The following is a 20322-nucleotide window of genomic DNA, read 5'->3' as shown; positions in this document are numbered from 1 at the left end:
GAGTAGATAGGAAGGGAAAAGGAAACGAAAGAGGTCTTTGATATACTGTCATTCCAGAAAATCATCTGGATCATCCAAAACCTGATGAAACCATGCTACATTTGTAAAGTCTTTACAGGATACCCTTTTGACTGGATAACTAGATCAGAAAACACTCAACAACTGAATCACAGTTTTCACAGCCCAAAGGGTCTAAATTTTTATTTAATTCCAATAAAATGACCAATGAAGTCCATTAAAGTTTTGGTCACAAGAGCATTGATTAAAACACCTAATGAGAACTGACTATACAACTTCATGGTTTGATCCTTGTTGCATCCATTTTCCTGGCATCACTTCAACAAAAAGGATGCATACCTAAAAAAGGCACAGCATTCTTTCAAACACCGTTTGAATTGAGTGAGAGGATAAATCTACTTTAAAAGCCAGTTACCATTTCTCCATTTACATTTTTATGTACACCACAGGTATGTCAAATATCTTTAATCTTATTTTCTCTGAATGGTGCGACTAATAGAACAATTGCCCACAGCCTGTTTTCACATATTCTAGGTATTTTTATATGCACTGTAAGACACTGTACTGGTGTTTTCCACTACTTCACCCAGAGTAAAAGAATCTGTATCTAGCTCTACCCTGCTGCACAAATTGCTCAAGTGATAAAAGAATATGAAATCACAGAAAGACAAAATGGATTCTATGTATAAAATACCCCCAAGTGGACAAAGCAGATAAACAGCACAATTAAAAAAGATCACAAACCTTGCCTGATCTTATGGCCTCCGCTCTGAGGCTCTGCTGACAGGCAGCTCTCCTTTGGGGTCCCTTTGTCAGGACCAGCTTTAGGTGAACCTCTGCTGCTTCTCCCTGGCTGGATCTGTGAAGCATTGAGGGACAGAAGCCTCTTGCTCGGTGTGTCAGCTGCTTTGTTGGGTAACCGTGGGACACTGGTGGCCTTCTCCCGATTTGCAGGATTCTGTTGTACCTGAAACTTGTTTTGTTCCACATTCTGCATCCCTTTCTGCAGCTTGGCTTCTTTCCTCTTACTTTCCTCTTCACGTTTCCTGCAATTACAGTCCATACCATAAGAATTTTGAAGATTAAATCTTGGGAGCATATATCTAACTTGAACACACTCCTCTCTAAAAATCTGACATTGTCACAACAAACCTTGACTTGACATCTTTTTTTGTGAGAAAAGGACACATATTGCACTGAAATGTCTTAGCATGATCCAAAACAACAACTGACTTGCAGTTACAGCCTGATGAAGGTTAAGTCCCTGTCAGCCAGCTGCCCATTCAATTTGCAGTTGTTTTGACTGATCTTAAAACACTCATTTATTGAAAACAACTAAATTTAGGGAGGTTTATAAATAAACAAAAATTAAAAGCAGTATTTAAAAAAGAATCACTACACTAGTAACTGTGTTTGTAATTACTAATGAGCAATATTTTCATGTGAGTAGTAATGCACTGCAGTGTATTTGAAAAGCAAAAAAATTTTAATGGAAGACACAATATCTTTGAAAATTATTTTTTCATACTTGTGTCAGTACAGACAATTATAAACCAATTTTGAACTAGCTACTGGTACTAACTAGCTGCTATTATTTGTCATTGGTGGATAATTAATTCTACATAAACATTATATATCATTTAAATGACAAATACTGATAACATGAGATGTGAATTAAAAACTTGTGTGCACATAGTATGCCATTACAATGGTAACATTTGGATTTCCAAAATTAAATAAGTCATGCATCTTTTAATGATGTAGTCGTAAAAGAGAATTTTGGACAAACTTAGGAAAGGTGCATCCATTGAATAAAATTTTGCAGCCCATTTTGAAATGTAGTGGGCTATCATTGCACTTTATCTTTTAAATTCTTGTTCCTACCAAGCAGAATAAACCCACCAGCACACGGCAAACGTTACATACCTACCTCCCACTGAATTCGTTTTTATAAATTAAGCCCTGGTTGTTGGATGAAGTGACACTTTTCCTGTTGGAACGGACAGGCGGTAAATGCCGTATCATGTAGCTGCCTGGTATTTTAACTTGCTTCCAGTGCTCCAACACAGTGTGCAGACTGTTGCCACATCACCTCCCAGCATGGCGTGTGACAGGTGAGTTATGCAGCACGCCAGCCCCAGTTCCTGTGAGTGGTGTCACTGCCAGCGCGTGTCACTGCAGCACGAGCTGCCAGCGAGAAGCCCTAACTTTATCTGTCAGTGCTATCTTATCAACTATGCTCTGCAGAAGAAGCTGATTGAACTTTGCACCTGAAAAGCTGCTAATTGATCTAAAAAAATACACTCCTAGCAGCCTGGGATTCAGTATTCCCTCTGGCATGAAAAAAAACGTGTCTGCTTTCAATTAATATTGGCATTCCACAACCGGACTGTGTGGGGATGTTGGGACTCTGTACACTATGGATCTCACTGCCATTACTGTGCCGTTTGAGCTGATAAATCAGATCTTGCTATTCACAGAATAGTAATTTTCTATTCTTCACATGAATAGGTAGCCTATTACCAATGTCCTCTATTCAGGGTATTAGAAAACGAAGTGTGAGATGGGCTGTGTGATATGCAATCAAGCTGGAGTGACCTGCACTCCTCTGATGAGCAGATCAACCCAAAACAATAACTTCAGGAAAGTTATTGAAATGACACAGGACCAGAAACCAAGAAGTAAAAAGTGTTTTTTTTCTTTAAAGGTTTTATCTGTGTGCTAAATTTTCAGATTAAACTGAAGACAGAATAAAGGGAAGGGATTTCAAAGCTCCCTATTCATAAAGCATCATCAGAATTGTCACAGTACAGCTTAGTTGAATAATAGACTCCTGAATACATAAGACCCTCCCTTTGTGTTTTGCTTTATTTAATCAGAAATTCAGTTTGTATTACAGTGAAGAATCTCATTGAAATTAAAATTTCCAAGTTTTACTATTGTCCAATTTGAGAGGCTAGGTTTCAGGAACAAGTGAAGGAAGCAGACAAGATTCTAACTTCAGGTTCTAACTTCTAACTCTCAGTCATTCTCGGGAGGTTCTGGCGAACCCAACAGGCTCCAAATTTGGGCTCTTTAGTTAGACAGCTACAGCTCAACAGTGGTAACAGAGCTGGCAGGCCAACATTTTCAATTGCAAATGCAACACAATTTTGTCCTGAATGGTCATAAGCTCATATTTTGTTGCAAAAGTGAAAGAATGAAAATTGAGACTTTAGCAGATGGAAAGGAACAGTTTCAGCCTTACATGCACATTTGTGAAGACACAGAGATGTTTTGCATTTTTGATTCTGCTAAAATGAATTCAACCTTTTCTATTCTGTTAAGAATAGAAACTTAACTTTTTTATCTACACGCTGAAGGATATTTTAAAGGAGAGTGTTTTTAAAGTTATCCTTGCAAAAAAACCCCAAAAACTTACTTAAAAAATCTCAACTGAAAATAGATCTCCAGGTATGACCCTATTACTGGTAGAGCTTTCTCTGGACTAAGAGCAGTTATATTTCATGTTGTAGAAACAGCATCTCCTGCTACACAATCCAGCATGATGATTACTTTCAAAAGAATGATACCACTGACTCATGATGTGTTCAGCCTCTGATCTATAACTATCTTTTAAACTGATAGTCCTTAATAAAAGTGTTAAGACAACAGTTAAAATCTGTCCAGTATTCCTGTGTTGACAGGAACGTTTAGAGCAGTCTGTTAGTTCTTACCTAACTACCTATTTTTTCCCTCATATTTCTTGTATGTATTTTACTACCATTCTGATTTCTAATTTAGTGTTCAAGGTGCTTAGAATCTTCTGCATCTCTGTGCTATTTTCAAATTCAAATTTACTTTTTAAATGAAAATACAAATTCATGATGGATTTATGTGAAATTCTTGTCAATATACACTTCCAGTTTAAAGGTGACAAATGAGAAGTTTCCCATGAGGAAGTATGAAGACTTCAGGCAAGTCTGGATGACAGCTACTGTTTCTCTATGGCCACAAAACTTGTTATTCAGACACAAAAGAAAATGGAGTTAGTTTGATGTAATTTCTTCTGACGTGTAAAAAAACCCCCACAGAACAGTTCAGTTTACTTAGCATCTCTCATGGACCAACTGGTTTTTTACTCTTCCTTTTCCAATGAGTATGTTTACAATGGTTTTTTGTGATACCTACCTCACATCCTTTGTCAGTTCTTATTTGCCACCTCAGCTTGTTATGCTTTATCATTGTATGTTCTTATTACTGTCAATTTTAGTAATTACATCAAATTTCCAACATGTGCTTTCCCTTTTCAGGTTGCTGAAGAGCTCATTATTTTCCCTGTTGCCACACTCCCCTATCTTTTCTCAGCATGCAGGGCTAACTACCAGAATTCCGAAAAACCTCATAATCTACTTGTACTCTCTTGGCATAAGAACATTTTTCTAAATCTACTGAGGGCTGTTTAATTGAACTGCTTATTTTCTTCCTGTTCTTCTCTTCTTAAATATCATGAGCTACTTACTCACTTTCATCCATTTCCCTTTTACATCCACATTCTTAATCAGTTTACTTCAACAAGTCAGAATGAAAAACAGAAGTATGGATTCAGGAATTTATCCTGAGAAATTGAAAGGGGAGGTGAACAAATGAGGAATGAGTTCTGCAGGCTTTCAAAATTCAATAAATTGGAAATTAGTTTTCTCTGAATATGTTTTAAACATATAAATATTATTTTCTTAAATACTTGGTTTTGCAATAAGTAAACCAAAATCCTCTTTTTAATGTCTGGAAGGGATCTCAGGAAGTCAGCAAGGTTAACAGGGTCAAATTGGGTGGCTCAGGTTTTCATCCAATTATGTCTTGAAAACCTTTATGGACAGAGACCATACAACCTCTTTGGGCTGTTCTTGTCCCAAGGGTGAAAGAATTTCTCTTTATTTCCAGTTGGGACAAAATCTCTTGTCCCAACTTTTGTCTGTTAAAATTTTCCCAGAGACCAGAAACACCAACCAGACTACAGTTCCCTAGAGTTTTTTTTTGGCCCTTCTTGAAGCTGGGTGCAACATTTTCTTTCCTCTCATCATAGGGAACCTTCCCTGGTCTCTGTGATCTTTCAAAGGTATTGGAAAATGACCTTTTAAGGGCATCAGTTAATTCCTTCTGTACCCCTGGATGCAGCCAACCTGGTCCCATGGACTTGTGTGGACTGAGTTCTCTCAAGCCTGACTTAATCTTTATCCACAGCTGGCAGTTCTGCTCCTCCTTGAACCAATTCTCTCAGCAAAGAGGGCTGGGAGACCTTCTTCTGGCAGATTGAGGAACAGAAGGCATTGAGCACTTCTGCCACACCTGTGTCTGTTGTCACTAAATGCACCATTCAGCAACAGGCTCACACATTCCTTGCTCAACATTTTACTAATGTATTACTACTTTTATTAATGTAGAAGCACAATCTCACTTTGTAACCTGTAACATTTCTTTGAAGTCTCAACTCCATTTGAGTTTTGGTGTTTCTGACACCATCTACATGCCCCAGCAATGCTTTTAAACTCTGCCTTTGCAGTTTATCCCAGCTTCTGCCTTCTGTAAACTGCACCTTTACATTTGAGCTCTGTAATTTGGATTGTAAACTGGATTCCCAGCTTATCCAAATTGGTCTCCTGGTGTGTCTCTTTGCTCAGTGACATAATAGTGTGCATCTTGTTTTGGCCTTCATCAAACTTCATTTTATAAATTACGATTTCTTTGATATAGGAGAAAACATGGGAAGAAATGTTTGTATAGAAATATTTCTATAGGATTTAAAGACAGTGATAGTAATTTCAACAGAAAATAATACAGGTATGAGATGCTGGCTGACTTCTTGTTATGGTAAAAAGGAAAAAAAAAAACCAAAAAGAAAAAAACCAGACTATCTAAACCCAAGTAGATTCAGTAGTGATTTATCTTAGAAAGACTCTCTAAAGTAACATATCACAAAGCAAGTTTAAATATCTACACTGAAATAGTTGGGGAGAGGTTGTGTGTGCTCAATCTAGAAGTTCACCATCATTCTGGGTCCCCACATAATGGCTACTTTTATCTGGAGACCAGATTTTTAAACACCAATGGGGATAATAGTTTTCTGTATGCAGGAACACCCTGTCCAATTTTAGCTGTGGAATGCACAGATGGGGATGCAGAATGATGACAACATAATGTCCCCTTCAGTTTATTACAGATCATAAAATTGCAATTAAATAAAATTTGTTATGTGACAACCTGATTTGCTTGTACACTCCAATTGTACTGTAATTCTCTTTTTATGGTATTTGGTACACAGACTTTATTTCTATTGTTTTCAAACAAATCAACAACAGCTAAGTAAGTTTCAGAAACTACATCAAAAACTCACAAAGGAAAACTATTATAAAAATATGCCCAAATTTCCATGAGACAATTATTTTCCATTTAAACTTCTACATGGTGGATCAGAGATTTTTCTAAAAATGACTGTCATCATGAAGTATAAAATTATCTAATTTGGTAAAATCGGTTGTGACCACACAGCAATAAGAAGAGCTCTCCACATTAAAAAGAAATATTTCCAGGGCAGCTTCTCCATGCCTAGTTTTGACCTACACTGATTTCAGCAGAAAAGGCAAACAGTAGGAGAGCTACAGGTTACAACTTCAGGATGTAGAGATGTGAGTAAGAGATGAGTTACCCTGTATTTCTAGCTTTGGCTCTTTCTGGGGAATAATAATTGTTTTATAGTAGCAGCAACCAAACACAATGAAGGTCTGGCTGGCCAATTATGCAGAACATCAAACTACCAAATTTGATACAGACTGGAGTGTGGCTGAATTGTCTGTGGTACACAGATGCAGTAAAAATACCTCTAGGTACAATAATTATACTGTGTAGTTTATTCATATGATCTCTCTTTATCAAAATAATACTCCCAAATCATGCAGAAATCTTTTCAGACTTATGTTTTTTTCATTTCAGATCAGATTTCTTCAGGAGAAACCAGCTGCTAATTTAATACTAAGAATCTTAAGGATAAACTTCAAGCAAGCAACATATTGTGATAATCATTTATGTACCTTCTGATTTTAGAATTTCACCACTGTGCTACCATAACACATTCAAATTGGGCTGAAACTCAGCCAGAACCTATACATCTTGCTGATAACAATTTGAATTGCATATGTTAGTTACCTGTAATCCAATATAACCAATTCACAGAAACTCTCTAAATCAAGACCACAAAATATAAGTGCAGAGAATAATAAGGCCCAAAATGAAGTTGCAAATAGAAACCAGGAGTCCAGGTTGCTAGAGAAACATTAAGTTAAGCCTTACTAAATCAGGCTTTCCCTGGTTTGTTTTCCATTTTTTTTTTCCTCAGCTACTGATTAATTTCTGTTCAACACTGATATCAAGACTTGATAAGCAAATAATTATTTTTACTACCTTAAAGTGAGAAATGTTTTTTATCATACAGAATATCAGGCAAAGTTCATGGACTCTAACATGTTATTTCCTCAGCTTTTGGTATTTTGCCTTGCTATAGTATATTATACAAAGTTTGTTATTTAAACTGGGACTATATGGAAAATAACTTCCATCTGTCTATAGTTATATGGAAGTGATACGCTTCCTTCAGTTTCATGAATTTTACCAAGAGGGACAAAAGCTGATGAGGAACAGTCATACACTGATAAATACAAACTTACAACAAATGTCTATATGCTGGAGTAAATTTCAAGTCTCAGACTTACTTGGCAGCAGCATCTTTCCTCAGCTGTTCATGTTTCATTAAAAGATTCTTCCTCTCTTGAAAAGCCTTTCTAACTTTGTATCCTTTGTAGACAGCCTGAATTTTGAAAGCAGCAATATCCTGAATGGCAGCTATAGACAGAGCCCCATGTTCTAACATGAACTGAATCACTTCATGGTGTTCACCAAGCAAGGCATAATCAAGTGGAGTATATCTAAAAAAAAAAAAAAAAAAGAAAGAAACAAACCAAAAACCACAACAATTACTATTGATCTAGAATTCCAGCTATAATGTGTGTTTATTCACCCTCATTTCATAATAAAGCAACTTCTAGTATTTCACTAGGCTGTTTTTCTCATCTTTTTAGGCATTATCTTGCTACCTTATTCATTCTAAGCACTGTGATTATGTTTAAAGCTTTTTTTAGCCTCCTAATATAGAAGGGGGGAGAAGGCAATCTGAAGTGTTTGGACTAAATCTCCCAAAGCCCCATTCACAGTGTTAAATGCTTTAGAAAAGCATTCTTTAAAATGTGTTATTGAATATTTCATATAGAAATATAAAGAAAAAGTAAGTTAAAACATTTTTGTGTTATTTCCATATGCATTTAAGTTCTAGAAATCTTCTGTCAAATCTGGCTTAGCATCTATAACATCAACTGAAGACACTATGGCAGACAGAGCAGCAGGATTAGATCCATATCAAAGGATGTCTTTTTTAAGATATTAGGAAAACTTAAGTCTGTTTTCAAATGGACACAGGTGTTCAAAGTATTAAATTGCTTTGGGTTTTAATGGTAGCAAAGACACCTAGGCCTTTTTCAAAATAATTTCCAAATTTCCCACTGTCACCATAGGAGCAAAATCTACCTATCTCCCTCATTAAGACTGAAACTTCAGGGAAAGACATTTAGTGACTGAAAATCATCACTCACAAACCATAATCAAGACCATCTAACATAAGACTATCCAATAACAAATGTCAATGCATTTGATTGTGAAAATTAGGGCTCTTGCTGATGGTAACTTGCTGGGACGCAGAGCTGGTAAGCAAAGAAAAACAGACAGAAAGCACAATTGGACCTGCCACAAAGCAGTGGTTTGATGGAAGGATAAACAGTATCTGAACTGAAGTGTCTGCAGGAATAAAGACAATGACATAACACGAAAATTTGGATGTCAAGGTGTGCTGCTGACAGCATTTAAAGAGATACAGATTTTTGATAACCTAGAAATGGGAACTTCAGAAGGAACGTTATTTCAGAATAATACATTTTTGAAGTACTCCTACTTTTGAATACTTTATAGACAAAAAAGATACTAAAATAAACTTTATGAAGTTTACTTTAGCAGTCATGAAGATCCATATTTTTAAACATGGATTCTCTAACTCCATCCGAGCTACCTTTGAAAGTAAAAAGATCATTAAAGCAAATCTGCAGAGGGGCTTTTATGACTGGACACTTACATACACTCCTCTGTTGTTTCAGTTCAAAGCCTGATGTAAATTTCCTTTTCTCTTGGTTCTCTCTAAAGCAGATAGCTTTTAAATCAAGCTGGCTTCACAGGGAAACACATGAAGACATCAGCCATCAGCTATTATAGGCAATTTAGCATGAAGGTGGTCAAGCAGCAGCTTGATGCACCCAGGACATTAAGCTGGAATACAAAATAAATTTAAAAGAACAACAAACCCAAGACCCTCCAGATTAGCACTTGATCATATATCTTGTGATATAGTGCAAGCAAGAGTGCACTTTAAAATTATCGATGCAATCTCAGCTCTATCTCTTCTCTAATCTCTTAGATATAACAACTGTGTTAGCATTTTAACTGGTATCTCATACTACACTCTAAGAAAGTAAAGAAGGGAAGCTTTTTTTCCTATAGGAATATTTGGGGGGAAAAAAAGCCACTATGTAGTGAAATTGTTACTGATTAAAAACCAGTTTCATCCAACTACAGGTGAATCATATCCATAAGGTTATTTTTCCTCTCTCTTACAACACTCAACTTGATTTTCCACTTTCCAAACTTCCAATCTCTTAACAATAACACAAAGTTTTTCGATATTTATTAAGATACAAGTATGCAATTTTTATATGTATTTTTAGGAGAATTATATTAAAAGATTGATCCATCTAGAAATACTGGGGATCTCTTTTGTCCTGCACATGCACTAGTGTTTGTCAGCAGACATTTGGAATACTGCTAGCTGTATCTTGCGTAATCTAGATTTAAACATTAAATATATATTAATTCCAGAAGGGAAACAAAAATATATACTATTTGAATGACTGTAATCAACCACAGCTAAGGTCTTTTCTTGATATTTGAGCATCATGAGTACATTTCTACAAAGTAAGGATAACAGCAGTCTCCAATCTGGCGAAATTGTGGCTTTTAATCTCACTTATTAAAAGTAATTTAATTAAAACTGTTTATTCAATTTTCTATCAAAAATTACTAAAGACAGCCTTGACACTACTTAATTAGAAACTAGTTATACTTTCATTTGTGTTTCTCAAGAAGAAATAAGAACATGAAGAGAGATTTGAGTGGTTTAGAGTGGAGAACTAAAGAAAAATGATAGAGGAAGAAAGCAATTAAAACCTGGGGTTAAGTACAGAAGTCTCAAATTGAAATATGAGGTTGCAAACACCTTAAGTTATTTAAAATGCTGAAATATTCAAATTTATATGGCATGCTGTTCATAATCTTATAATTATGAGGAGGTCATCTACTCTAAAAAAAGGCATTAGAAATTTCTGCTAATAGTAATTATCTTCATAGTCAGGTGACTAATTCGAACTCCACAACCCAAATCACTTTTAAAAATCTATTATTTATATGTCAATGAAAGACAAAGAAAAGAGATGCAAATGTGCTGTCTCTTTATGATTACAGGAAACTTTGTTTTTTTTTTTTTAAACCAGGCCATTAGAATAGAGGTAACTACTAGGTACTTTGTAGTCACCATTTTAAAACATAACATTATATTTCTCCCATTCGCTTTCTTCTTGCTGTACTTGTATAAAATATAAAAGTAAAATTTCAGGCTATTCCAACAGCAGCAGAACTGCCTTTTCATCCTTTGTCCATACATATCTGCCATCAACTACATATAAACGAGAAAGATCTTCAATATTTCCAACAAGACTAGAGTGAGTAAATACTTCCAGAAGATGGTGGAGAAGTATAAAAGTTGAAGTTGCAATGTCTTAGTTAAAGAAGGGAACTTTCACATCAGAAAAGCTGCTTACACTGAAGCAGCAAGGTTGCAGCACTCCTGTGAGATACAAGATGACAATTCTCTTGCAGCATCTGAACATTTAACATTTAAATAGAGGCAGTGCTTTGGCACAATTACAAAATAACACCTTGAGACAAGCAGTACCTCTCCTCGCTATTCTCCATGTGATTGGGGAAAGCATCAAAGCCGAGCAGTAACTTTATAGCATCAAGGTAGCCATTGTTGCAGAGCCAGTGCAGGGCAGTTCTGCCCTGTAAAACAATAGAACAGAACAAAAATAAACATTACCCCCAAACTCTACCACACCACAATAAAAGTCATAAATCATAGTGTAATTCAATGCTTTTCTGGACATGAAGAACAAACAGTTCTAAATAAACTTCGTTGTTAAAATAAAAAGAACACAGCACTTAAAAAATGAATTTTTTTAAACAATATTTCAACACCAGTACTTTTTCACCTAAAACAGCTGAAAAATAACATTAGAAGATTAGCCTTAGAGTTGCTTTCTTTGCAAAAGATGTACAGCATGCTCTGTAGAACTCATAATGAAAACCACATTTCCATTACCTGGAATTATCTATGCTCTAAGACAAATAGCTACAGAAAATTTCAATAAATTGGGTGAAGCTCTTTTGACTGATGAGGTTCTACTGACTTCTGAGAAATTACGTCATATAACAAAGAAATCTGTTATAGGTTGCACAATTATTCTGGCTCCTAATTTCAATTACTGCCTGAATAATGGCACAAAAGTACATATAAACCAAACGGTGGGTTTTTTTTTTCACCTGGAAGAGAGATACATATGTGAATACTTAATGTGGACAAGCAATTGAAGCAGTTATTGTGCAATCTCACTTGCAGTACCTTACTTTCTTACTTGCACCCTCTCTCTCTATTCTGGAGAACAGACTAATATCACATTCCCATGTCAGCTGTTAATAAGGAATTATAGAAGAAATCAGATCATTAATATGACTCCTCATATGATCACAATTCGATAGGGAAAAACCAAAAATTATCTGGAAATCACTTCAATTCATGCTACATCTTAAAATACAACTTTTCTTTTGAGATTTTAGAAGTGAAGGCATAGGGAAAATAACATTAGGATGCATTTCCTTTTGTGATAAACAGCAGCACAGATGTTTCTATGTCCTGGAAAAGAGAATGACCTTGAAGAAAAGGAAAATGTTTTGATTTGTGGTTATTCTAAAGTTAATGATATACCTCAGTGAAGAAGAACAGCGTACCTCTTTATCCTGAATATTTGGATCTGCATTGTTCTCCAGCAACACTACCATGCAGTTAATGTAACCTCCATAAGCAGCACACTGCAGAGGTGTTCTACCTGCATAATCCTGCACATTAGGGTTGATTTTATTTTCTATCAGGATTTGGCACACGTCAGCATTTCCTCCCAGGGCTGCCCAATGAAGGGGTGAATGCCCATCTTGGTCAACCAAATCTACTCTTGCTCCTCCTGTAAAAACAAATGCATTTTAAAGCACGAAAAGAAAATACAATATAATTCTAAGAAAAGAGTGAGTTTATGTCCAACTAGAACTTATTTCATAAACTGACAATTCACACAAGTATTTCAGAAAGCAACTTCAATTTTGTTACTCAAATACTTAAACTTAAATCAAAATTAATTGGGAATGAAATAGTTTCAAAGAAGATCAATCATGTAATTTTTTTACAGTCTTCTGACTATCCTCTAATATGCTTTAGAATATCCAGACCTATAAATTGCCTATGAAAAACCAATTTTATTTGTTTCAGGCCTATGAATTTGCAGTAGAACCGTACCTTCTTAAAAACAAAATAACTTCTAAAATTAGATTTCAGATTATATATCTTTTTAGATCTCTAAAGCAGATAAAAAAATTCCCAATGTAATAATAGTTTTCAAAATAAACTTTTTTTAAAATTCAAGCACACTAGGACTCTTTTATGCAGATAATTAATTTCTCTATATGATCTTGCAAGACATAAAAAATCTGTACAAAAGTAAAACTCCACAGATACAAGAACTTGAATGAACCAGCAACAATGACTCTCTAGATCACAAAATATTTAATTAAACACAAGTCAGATTCTGATAGCCAAGATTCTTGCATCTACAAAAGGTGAATGGCATAGGGAGTGGGGGGAAGAGCTTAACAGAAGGTTAAAATATGCCCAGCAGACCATGGAAGGAAGAACAGTTTTAAGTAAGACAGGCTGGTTGATGTAAAACTTGCAAACTTTACCCTGGATACTTCCTCTATCCATAAGTAGGATAATGTCTGAAGTAGGAAGGAGATGTTTCTGGGAAGCTAAAATTAAAGAATTTTGCATGTAAGACACCACTGTTCTTTCACTGTACTTCCTATTCTTCAGCAGATATTCTACAATTATCTAAAACTGTGTACTTTGTTAAATCCTATTTCTGTCTACAAACAAAATACTGCTTTAATAAAACAACCAGAAAAAATGTTAATGATGTAAGATTTTTGATATCTATCTATATTAAGAAAATACAGACTCACATAAAAGTCTTCAAAGAACCCTAAAAATGGTTTTTCACAAAAGTGAAGAAAGCTCACTTTGGTCTTATTTACTGGGGAAACAAACAAACAAATAAAAACAAAAGAAAGAAAGGATTTTCTGGGGGAAGAGTTAGTTTGAGAGACTAGAACGTAATTGCAAAGGCTTGAGCAGAAATGAGCTTTGAAAAGAACAATCCCTAATTTGAAAGTTTTGTATTTAACACTTCTAGCCATTTTGCACAGCACTGATAATCTTTTAGATTCACTAAGGCTTTTTCACAAGGGGAATTTACAAACAAAACTTGCTTTAGGGAAGCAATTTCCTACCCCACCTCTGCTCAGCTGTTTATTTCCCATTCCCACAGGAAGCAGCAGCAGAACCCTTGAACAGGTTTGTAAAGCCCTGAGAGCTGACCTTTAATGAGTGTTTGAATCACTTCCTTGTGACCCATCTCACAGGCTCGGAAGAGCGGGGTGTGTTTCATCACATCCAGAGCATCCACCTGTGCTTTGTGCTCCAGCAGCAGTTTCACTGTGCTGACGTGGCCAGAAAGGGCAGCAGCGTGTAATGCTGGAGAATGAAGTAGTAGGGAAAAAGAAACCATTATACCATCAGCTTTAGAGGTTCACAATTAGAACAGTCAAAATAAAAATTAATTACAACTATTTTGGTGGAAAAAGTACTTTTCAACTTCAAGAAACTGAAGAAGCAATGCTGTAACAACACTTTCTTGCCATACAAGCAACAAGAGGAAAAACTATTAGTCCTGAAAAATGTTTCTAACTTGCACAAACAAATAGAAATTTTACATTTAACACCACCCAGATTAGCTTATAGTGAGGATTTGTGGAAGAACAGCAGCTTTTGATTAAGAGAACATAACATTATTTACTTCTGCCTCTGTTTTGTGGCATTTTTGAGATTGCTCATCATCAGTAAAAGTAAGCTTTCATTATTTCTTCAATGCTTTCCTGAAAATGACTTTTTCCTTTCAAGTAAGCAAAGTCGTTCTCAATTAAAACTAACTTCAGAAAACTACCCAGCTGTTCCTACTCCTTCTTGCCCCCCTTTCTTGTTTCAGAATTACTTGGAGAAAATTTTATATGAAATTATGTCGCAAGACCATCATATCTTTCACAGTACCCCCAGCTCCCTGTTTTCTTCAAGAGAAAGTAAAAGATTACAGAAAAACCAGATGCTGCTACTTCAGATACTTCAGAACTCAGGTAAAGGTGTGGAGTTGCTGTTGTCTAATACAGTATCCTGCAGGCACTGTTAGCCAGAGTTGTGGGTGACCAGTTCATAGCTCTTTTTGAAGGAAAGAAGAACTGCACACAACAATGAAATTTCAAATCAATGGAACAAATGTATTGGTGGTTTCACTTACAGTTTGACTTCAAAATGCTTTGGGTTATTTCTTATAGTCAGCAGTCAAATCAGACAATCTACATTCTCATGCTGCCATAAATGTTGAATATGTTATAGATAATAAAATCAAAATAATATAGAATAAAAACACAAAACAATGTGGCTTGTAAGTGTGCATTTAATAAAATGAATTCATATTTCCCCATGAAATTTCAGAAATATTCATGCTTAGTGAGAACTGAATCTGCTCATGCAAACGAATGTGGGGCTGTAAAAACCACCTACATGTCCACATTTGTTTAATGTTAAAACAGACAGGGTCAGGATCCAGCAGAGGCATTTTACAGAATTTACACACCACAAAGACCAGCATTAGAAGGAGTAGCTTCTTGAACCATAGGCAGAACCTAAAACCAGCATTTTTGTGTTTGCCAGCGACTGTTTACAACCAGTACCAGCTTATGAGACAGTAACCCAGCACAACCTGTTACACAGGCCCTACTAAAATGCTCAGGTTGTTCATGTTGTCATTGACCCACCTGGTGTGCGCTGCCTTAAAGCAGAGACACAAAGTAAGTGATAAGAACATTGTGACACGGACTCAGCACTGGGGTCAGAGCCAGAGACACTCTGAGTGAAAATTGAGATCATGCCTTTGAGAAGACGCTGATTTAAGTTTAAGTGCAGCAGCCTAAAAGCACAGCAGAGCTCATTGCACTCCTGAAAAGTGAATGCCTGTGCAGCAGCCACTGCGAGTGGGTGGCTATCAGTAGGAACTGGACAAGAATGAGATCCCTGCTGAGTCGTACATTTGGATGGGCCTGGTTTTCATGGTCTGACCTCACAATAAACTCTAGGTTCTGGTTTTTGTCCTGAATCCCTTATGAAACCAAAGGCAGTAAACCACTCCATCAGATGACACATGGGGTGTGTGTAACAATACAATAGAAAAAGAGCTGCTGTGTCAGCTTGGCCAGTTCTTCCCCCCTATCACTCATTCTGACGCAGGCATCTTGTTTCGCACTTTGTGCTCAATATTTTCTTGTAAGCCAAATTTTCTGTGATGGAGTCACGGTGACTGAAGAGATTCTTCAGCCAGCTGGTGACAATGGGCCCTTTGTTCAGCCGACAGACAGAGCCCTCTCCATTGTGCGCAGTGACGGCAGAACTATAAAGCTGCCCCTGTAATGCTCCTGCAGCGCTGATCTCTGAGAGGAGGGAAATTCCTTTCCCTTGGTGTCATTCTCCTACACAATGCCCAGAGTCTCGATGTTCTAGCAGAGCTCAATGGAGAGCTTGCTCTTTTTGAGTAAATGCAAAAGGCTGCCTTAACGCAACATTACAACCGAGCTGAACTGAGTCTGCACACAAAAGTCAGAAAAACACAGCCTTGAACTCTGCTCAGCAACTGTATCCCAGGCACGGAGGCATGTGCGCTATTTTCTATTAGTGCATAGCTTCCTGGCCGAATGCAACACTGCTTTTCCCTGACGAAAACTTGGGAATGATTAAAGCCCTTTGGAAAGAAAAAAAAATGTAAAAAATCAGAGAGTGATTTACTGGTGGGCTTCCTTTTATGCTATAATAAAGCCCATGCTATACACTCGCTGGCACAATGGTGCAGCTCGGGCTGCTCGGTAGCACAGCTCCCCACTTCCAGACTGTTCCCGAGTTCTGCACAACGGCAATCTCAAGCAAATGGAAAATCCATTCATTTCCTTGGATTAAAAGCCTTACAAGGAAACCGAGATTAAAAGGTGATTACATATCACCGCTAGGAAAGGTTTAAGACTGAAAGATAATAAACCCAACCACCTGAATTATTCAAGCATGAAATCCACACCTGAGTAATTTCAGAAACACAGTATGTGATTACCGATTACTGCCTGCAAAGAAAAAAACCCTTTGTAAGGTTTGCACAGTAACAACAACATTGTTGTACCTTGAGGTCTGAAACAAATACTGAGAGGCATTTGAAGGGAACTGTCACGAAATAGCAAGTGTAGGTGAGACTGATAAACGATTAAGTAAGACTAAAATTGTAGAATATTTAGCCTGTAACATCATCAAACATGAAGACTGAGATTTTATTGGTTGCACTATTTCTTACACTCAAAAATTTCAAGCTATTACAACTTGGAAAGACTGATGTATTTAGTGTGCGTTACATTGTAAGAAAAAACAAGAATTTAGATATTTAAACAGAATTTTATGCTAACTGTAAATTGCTTTTTGTTAAGTTCCAGCATATTATCAAAGGAAACTTTAAAAATTCAAAATTGATGCATACTAAGTTTCAAATCCTGAACCACACAACCCTGACATAAATATTTTGTGCTTCTAACTGTGTGACTGTAACTGGCATTGGGTAGTTCCTCATCTCCCTACACACAGCTTACCCTGCATCCCTGCTATCAACCCCCCCACCCCCAAATTTATACCAGATATATCCACATTGTCCTGATTTTTCATTCAGATGCCAGCAGCATACTATACAACTCAACTACTTTTCCTAAATTTCCAATGCTGCTGAATACACAAACATTTCAACACCTGTCTCTCTCACCAGTCACAACTGTTATTCTGTTTTTGCTGAAAGCACTACATAGGTACAGTATTTCTACCTTTTTTTTTTTTCCTTAAAGGAGATAAATTCATAGTTACTACAGGAAATTCTGTATTTCATTACTTGCACACTTGAATGCTGAAACACTGTGTTGTCTACTTATCTTTTTTTTCAGGCAGATAATGGGATGATAAATTTGGGAGCTATTAAGTTCGATCTCTTGTTTGGACAACAGAAGTGCAATAGCTCTAATCTTTATTTCACTATCTTTAAAAATAACTATGGAATTATTTTAAAGATAATTTAGCTACTTCAGTGGTTAGTTTGCTCCATATTGTTTCAAAGGATTTGTGTACTGTCAAATACATTTTTGAACAGGCATTTTCAGGAAGAACTTTTTATGCAACTGTTTCATGTTATTCTTCAAATTACAGAACAGCTCTTCCTTTCACAGTATTACAGAACTAACTAAACAGCATTCCAGTACATTTCTTCTTTCTACATTTCAAATGAACTGTTCCAATCTGTGCAGAAAAGGTTTGTTTCTTTCCTACAGTAAGGCAAAGAACTGAATGACACATACAATTACAATAACACAGAAATGTTTTTAAGATTGAAGTACACATTCAAAAAAACATTAATATAGATTCTATCAATGTTTCCACTTGGTGGAAATCGCACAGATTGGAAACATGCAGTGGCTCTTTATGGTAAAGCTTCTTACCTGTGCCGGCGTATTTGTCTGTCATATTGATATCAATATCCAATTTTAAAGTCAGCATAGTCCTAATGACATCATCACTGCCTTTGCCAGCTGCCCACATGAAGGATGTTCTTCCCTCAAGATCTGAGTCATCTTTTACAGAAGGATGTTTCAAAAATACTTCAACTGTTTCCTGAAAAGACATACTGTTGAAATTAACATTAAAAGGAATCTGCAACAACAAGATACCATTGTCTCATGTAGCTGTTTATGAAGCAAATCAAAGCTTCGTTTTTTCCTTTCATACTTATAAAGAATAACTGCTCAAGAGGATCACTGTATCTTCTGCTATGCCTTTTCCCTCACCAATGATCATAGTGCACCCTTAATTATGAGTTCAACATATCATTTAACACTTTTTTCTTGTGTTCGTCACAAGGAAGCAGAAGACACTCTGTGAAGGAAGCAAATGGAAAAAATATTGTGGTTTTATCCAAACATGACTGTAATACTGTGATGAAAAAATTAGAGAATCCTTTAGGCTGGAAAAGACCCCCGAGATCATTGAGTCCAACTATGACCCAACTCCACGATGTCAACTAGACCATGGAACTGAGTGCCATATCCAGTCTTTCCTTAAAAACCTACAGGGACAGTGACTCCACCATTTCCCTGGGCAGCCCATTGCAACATTCCACCAGCCTTTCTGTTAAAAAACTCCTTCTGATGCCCAATCTAAACCTACCCTGGAAACAATGTTCTTTCAAAGTATTTTCCCAATATATTTTTTCTCTCCAATGATAAATGCAACTGCAAATGCAAATATTTTACTTCACCTATCTCTAATATTTTGACTGCTAAAAAAGGGGTCAATATAGACATATTTCCTAATATTTAATAACATCATCAGATTACTAATTACTGAAATACTATGTTTCAGAAATATTAAGGAAATTTTTACACCTGAGTCCAGTCTTTCCACTGTAACTGTTAAACTAAAATCTCAAATTAAGGCAAAAAATAATTATTTCTTTAAATGCTGTGTTTGTATTAAGCTGTCAGCAAATAAGTCCACTTCTTTAACCTGCTGCTACATTCTTAATGAGTCACCCAGGAAAGGAAGAAAAAGAATAAAAGGAAGATTTTCTCTTTTCTATCTAATGCCTTAAAAGGCCATGTATGTAACAGCTGGGAAACATCTAATATGAGTCACTGGTAGGCCACCCAATAAAAACCTGAAAAAAAAAAACAGGTTTCATTATTTTACTTTATATTTACATTTTATTATTAATACTATCTTAGCCTTTCCTCTGTGTGACCCCACAATAGCTCTATCACTGCTCTTGGCAGAACAAGTATCTCCTGGCTATACTGAACAAAATTCTTTTAGTCATGAAGGTGTTTGAATGCCTAAGTACCACTGATCAATTTGGATTTGTTTTTTCACTACTACTTACTATTTCATCCCTCTAAACAAATAGGAAGTGTCTCATTTATCTTATGTTACTGATCTAGGATCCTTATAGCTTTGTGAATTTAGGTCTGAACTAACAGTTTATTGTGAAAAGGTCCAGCCAGCAGCAAGGAGAGATGGAAGCATAAAGCATAAAGCTACCACACAAACCCAGCATGAGTTTCTATCTCTGTGTACTCACACTGACCACTGCTACACCTCAGACACAAACAGCCTCTCATTAGGCCAGAAACTCAGCACCCTCCCAGGGCTCTGCTCTGCAGGAAATCCTGTAGAGTGAAAAGCACTGCAAAGGCTGCAATTTTTCAATTCTGAGGTGCACATTCTAAAAAATGCAAGTATTTTATTTTTCCATTAAGTTTTGGCAAAACAATGCTTCTTTCAATGACTCTTTCTTTCCTACAGCTTTTAATTGGAAAAAGTAGAAAAAAAAATCCCACAGTACTATAAGCATTATTTTTCAAAATGAAGTTACCACAACTTGAAAACAAAACAAAATTAAATTACACCAGGATAACTAACAAATCAGGAAACAGAAGTATCAATCAATTTAATTCTACATGTATTTTGTTATGGAAGATCACATGTATACTAGCACTACTAAAAATAGTGGAGGAAAAAAAAAGAAAAACAAAGTTGAAAAATAACAGTAAAGGATA

General features: G+C 36.1%; 1 protein-coding gene across 3 annotated transcripts in view; it reads right to left on the bottom strand.

Annotated features, from left to right (window-relative positions):
• The window catches only part of INVS (inversin), a 90607-nt gene that overhangs the window by 16152 nt on the left and 54133 nt on the right, over positions 1 to 20322 (bottom strand). For all 3 annotated transcript variants that reach the window (XM_021528681.3, XM_021528682.2, XM_021528683.2), the window contains 6 exons: positions 18211 to 18382; positions 13967 to 14122; positions 12271 to 12500; positions 11159 to 11265; positions 7764 to 7976; positions 763 to 1064 (listed from right to left, as the gene is read on the bottom strand). In XM_021528681.3, coding sequence (XP_021384356.2) covers positions 763 to 1064; positions 7764 to 7976; positions 11159 to 11265; positions 12271 to 12500; positions 13967 to 14122; positions 18211 to 18382 — 1180 coding nt within the window. The remainder of the gene's footprint in view (positions 1 to 762; positions 1065 to 7763; positions 7977 to 11158; positions 11266 to 12270; positions 12501 to 13966; positions 14123 to 18210; positions 18383 to 20322) is intronic.

Source organism: Lonchura striata, chromosome 1 (assembly GCF_046129695.1).
Source record: "Lonchura striata isolate bLonStr1 chromosome 1, bLonStr1.mat, whole genome shotgun sequence".
Classification (NCBI taxonomy): Eukaryota; Metazoa; Chordata; class Aves; order Passeriformes; family Estrildidae; genus Lonchura; species Lonchura striata.
The sequence above is the reverse complement of the archived record's forward strand: the minus strand, read 5'-3'. Positions and strand labels throughout refer to the sequence as shown.